Source organism: Haliotis cracherodii, unplaced genomic scaffold (genome assembly GCF_022045235.1).
Source record: "Haliotis cracherodii isolate W230 unplaced genomic scaffold, xgHalCrac1.p SCAF_16, whole genome shotgun sequence".
Taxonomy (NCBI): domain Eukaryota; kingdom Metazoa; phylum Mollusca; class Gastropoda; order Lepetellida; family Haliotidae; genus Haliotis; species Haliotis cracherodii.
Window position 1 is genome coordinate 1284937 of NW_027266271.1, and position 4380 is coordinate 1289316.

At 39.4% G+C, this 4380-nt stretch overlaps 1 protein-coding gene across 1 annotated transcript; it reads left to right on the forward strand.

Moving 5' to 3' along the window:
* Positions 1-210: 210 nt before the first annotated feature.
* LOC139464127 (uncharacterized) lies at positions 211-579 on the forward strand. The gene has a single exon (XM_071245663.1). The coding sequence runs from the start codon at positions 211-213 to the stop codon at positions 577-579; it is 369 nt and encodes a 122-aa protein (XP_071101764.1).
* Positions 580-4380: the final 3801 nt, after the last annotated feature.

The window sequence follows — 4380 nt, forward strand, 5'->3', positions numbered from 1 at the left end:
GCTACCAGGGTAATAAATTCAGCATAAAGAGTAGGAGAGGAGAGAAGGTGCACTGGAGATGATGCAAGTCCGCCTGTCCTGCAACAATAAACACATCCAGTGGAATGATAACAACTTACCGAGATATTCATAACCATGGATGGAACGCTTAGTGCAGTCCCAGGGGTGTTCCACTAGCTTTATACTGTTCACGCCCTTGTTGAAGGAAAAATGTTTCCTTTAGTGTATGCCCTCCTGCCCAACAAGAAGCAATCAACATATCAGCGCTTCTTCACCATCTTCAAACAGAATGCTGAAACCCTGCACCTAAGACCCAGAACCATCTACACTGACTTTGAGAAAGCTGTCCAGAATGCTGTAAGACATGTTTTTGACTGTGAAATGAAAGGGTGTCTCTTTCACTATCGACAGGCAGTTTGGCGCAATGTCAAGAAGTGTGGTCTGCAAAGAGCCTTTGCAAACAACCCAGATGTGAACTTGTTCGTGAGGAGAGCTTCTGCCCTACCTCTACTGAGACCTGAAGATATCGAAGATTTCTTGTTCAATTCCCTTGAAGCTGCTAACATGGAAGACCCTTAAATTTCGAAGTTGGCTGATTATGTAACTGAGCAGTGGGTTGAGGGAGAAAAAATATGTGGAACCATTTTGACACGCTAGGTCCACGAATCATGATGAGGGGTGGCACGCAAGAATCAACAAAATGACCACCAACCATCCCAACATCTTCAGGTTCATCACCCTTATAAAAACAATCAATGACAGAAGTGACCATCAGTCAGCTCCAGTCTGGTGGTAAGAAACGCCCCAAGAAGAAACAGTATTGCCAACTGGAGCATGAACACCACCTGAAAGTCTGTCTTCAGAATAATAGCAAGACAATGATGGAATATGGAGATGCCGTCTCCCATCTGGTAAATGTATATACAATTGTTTATGAAAATAAAGAATTTTGTGAAAGAATTGTGTTTGAAGAATTATGTGAAAGAAATGTGTTTTATGGTTAATATGGTAATCATTTGGAATAAGAGCTACCTACAGGCAGTCAGTCAATTAATCTGTGTTTAATCCCTCCATTGTTTGTGGATTATCCCGGGAGATTACCTTAATTACCCTAGACAATACCTGCCGGCAAAGTGGGAACACCCCTAAATTTTATCCATTATTAATTAATATTGATGATTCTTTTAATACGAACCATGACTATCGTTGAATCACATCATCATTTTTTACATAAAACATTCCCTCTTTTGTAGCAGTATAGGTATATAAATCTGGCTCCAGTGGAAGTGGTCCAGAACCATCATTACTTATACTACTGTTTACTCTTATGACTCCGCGAGTGAATAGCTGCCAGTTAGGGATTTGGCGGGTAACGGTAATTTGGAATATTTGTGTGATTTTTGGGCTGCGTTAAATGAGTATTGAATAGGAAAAATAATTTGGTATCCTTTGTTAGCTCGTTTAATTTTATCGTAGTGGATTTTTTGTTGTTTAAACCAAAGTCCTACATTATCAGCTGTGAGTGCTTGTGAGAGAATGGATGCAGGGCCGGCGGAGAGCGCGAATGTAGTGAAGAGTGAGGTCGGGGTGATAATGGATTTGTTTTGTGTGTTGGAGGTGTCCAGTTTTGTTTTTTGTTTGTTTGTTGTTTTTTGTTGTTGTTGGGTTTGTTTGTTTGTTTTTTTTGTTTTTTTTGGGGGGGGGGGGGGGGTTGTTTGAGTGGGCGAGTTGTCTGGTTTGGTCTGATGTGTTTAGACCGAACTCGCCTGGGATGAGTGTGTCTGGTTTGGTCCGATGTGTTTAGACTGAACTCGCCTGTGATGAGTGTGTCTGGTGTCCTCCCGGAAGTGTTGTGCGCTACCGCCGGTGTTTGTAAGTCGGGTTCTGAGATGTCTGCGTGGGTGATGATATGATGCGTGTGTCAGACATGTTGTTTGTAATGAGGTGGTATGAAAGGATGTAGTGATATGTATTTAGATGTAGTGAGATGTAGTTGATGAGCGGTGTTTGGGTGGGTTTTGTTTTAAAGGAAGGTGTAGTAAAATGTGGTGGGATGTAGTAAGATGTAGTTGTTGAACGGTGTTTGGGATAAGGTTGTCTTAAGGGAAGGTAGTGTTGTTTGGAGGGATTTGGCTGGTGAGTTGTGTTTGGGGATTTAGCTGTTTTTTAAGAGGAGGAGTTTGAGGAGAGTGTTGTTTGTTTGGGTGGATTAAGGGTTTTTAGAGAGTGGCTTGTGTGGTTTTGTGTTGATTGTAATGAAGATGCGTGAGTGAGTTGATAATTACCGGTAGACTTCTCCTAGGCTGGCTATCAGTCGATGCTGTGCTGGCTTGGGAAGCTTGGAAGGCTGGGTAGGTGTTGCTAGCTTGGGGTACAAACTGCAACTGCCGAATGATTAATGCGTGTTTGTTGTTGCATTAAGAGTTTGAGAGGTCGCCTTTTGCCTAAGCAATTTCGGCTGACCTGTCCCTCTTTGGGACTCCTGTGTGTGAGTAGGGTACACATATCTATTGTGAGTTTGGTATTCACATAATTCCTGTTTTTGTATTGATATGATTTCTGTTTTCTTATATTGATATAATTTCATTTTTATCCTTGGCTGCTGTGTTTATATACGTTCGAGTAGCTGTCCAGAGTTAGTTAGGCCTTGATATAAACATATTTATTTCCATAAAGTGGAGGGATTGGCAAACAAGCAAAGTTTGCTTATCTGAATGCCTCTCCCAAACATGATACATATACAAATATGGAAAGTGACATGAGAAATAACATACATTGTATACTTGGCATTATCTTCCATACCTACAGTTACATTAGTATTTACATTCAGCACAACAACATCGCAGTATCATATAGCAAAGCCAACAACTCAGACAAAATCTCTAAATCGGCAAGAAGATAGAATAAAACTGTGCATCGATTTCAAAATTTCAAGATTTGTTACTGTCGTTAAATTTGAATTACCATTTAGAATTGAATTTAAATCGTAGCCTTTTACGAAATAATACATGTTTTACCTTACTGTACTGTTTGAGGGACACGTAAGAAAGAAATGAAGTGCACCTTCCGTATGATAGCCACAACAACATCTCGGGCTGTCAGATATAAATTTGGCAAATTTGTCGGCGTTAAGATCACTGCAGCCAAGCCTGAGACGGGAGTCTATAACCTGACAGAATATTGACCAATAATTTGTATCAAAGTATATACCATTCCTATCATTGCTTTTTATAAAACTTTTAAAAATTCCTAAGCTACTGGCATTGGTGTATTCAATAGGTAGTGAGTTCCAAATCTTAACTGTATCTGGAATAAATGATTTGGCATAATTATTTGGTTTACACTTTGTTGTTTGCAGCTGTGAGCAGTTTCTCAAGTTATAACCACTTGCATCCGACACCCTCCATTTGGAACTAATGATGAGAAATAGTCCGGTACTAGATTGTTAACCATTTTATAAAAAAAATATTTAGCTTTTGAAAATGCCTTCTTTCTTCTAATGACGTAAGATTTGTTTCTTTAGAAAGTTTACTGTGACTTGTGGCACGAACAACCCCACAAATAGTTCTGAGTGCATCTGGATTTAGTTTTTCAAGTAGTAACGCCTGTTCTTTTGTGCAGTTGTCCCATATAATAACAATAATCAAATATCGGTAATATGAAAGATTTATACATAGTTACTAGTGTTTTTCTGTTTAAACGATACTTGAAACTCCTGAGACAGTTAATCATTGGACTGACTTTCTTGACAAGCCTATCAATGTGATCGTTCCACATACTTATCTTCTTGGAGAGTAAGTCCTAGATGTTTATGAGAATGAACTTCCTGAACAGTAGTGTTACTCATTTTCAAAACTGGTTTTACATTTGGAAGAGTCTTCCGGGAAAATGGAAAAGATACCGTTTTATTAGGGTTGAAATCGACCTGCCAGTTTTCTGCCCAAGACGATATTCTACTTAGATCGTTATTCAGACAATGTGCTGCTGTAATCGGGCCATTTACCACGACATATAGGGATGTGTCATCGGCAAACAGTCTTATATTACTATCAATATCGTCTATAATGTCGTTTATGAAAATTAGAAACAGTAGCGGTCCTAAAACTGACCCTTGTGGAACTCCGGCCGTAACTGGTCGTAAGTCTGAACTGTACCCATTGATAACAACCCGTTGGCATCTATGTTTTAGGTAGCTTTCAAACCATCTCAATAATTTCCCTTCAATACCATAGGATTTAGTTTATGGATAATGCCTTTGTGCCAGACTTTATCAAAGGTCTTACTAATGTCGCAAACGACTGCTCTGATATCTTTGCCTTTATCCAATTCTCTAGCAATAAAATCATATAAGTCAGTCAGCTGGTTAGCGGTACAATCTCC

Excerpts from the sequence above, each read along its gene's own strand:
- LOC139464127 (XM_071245663.1), top strand. The coding sequence starts at position 211 with ATGTTTCCTTTAGTGTATGCCCTCCTGCCCAACAAGAAGCAATCAACA.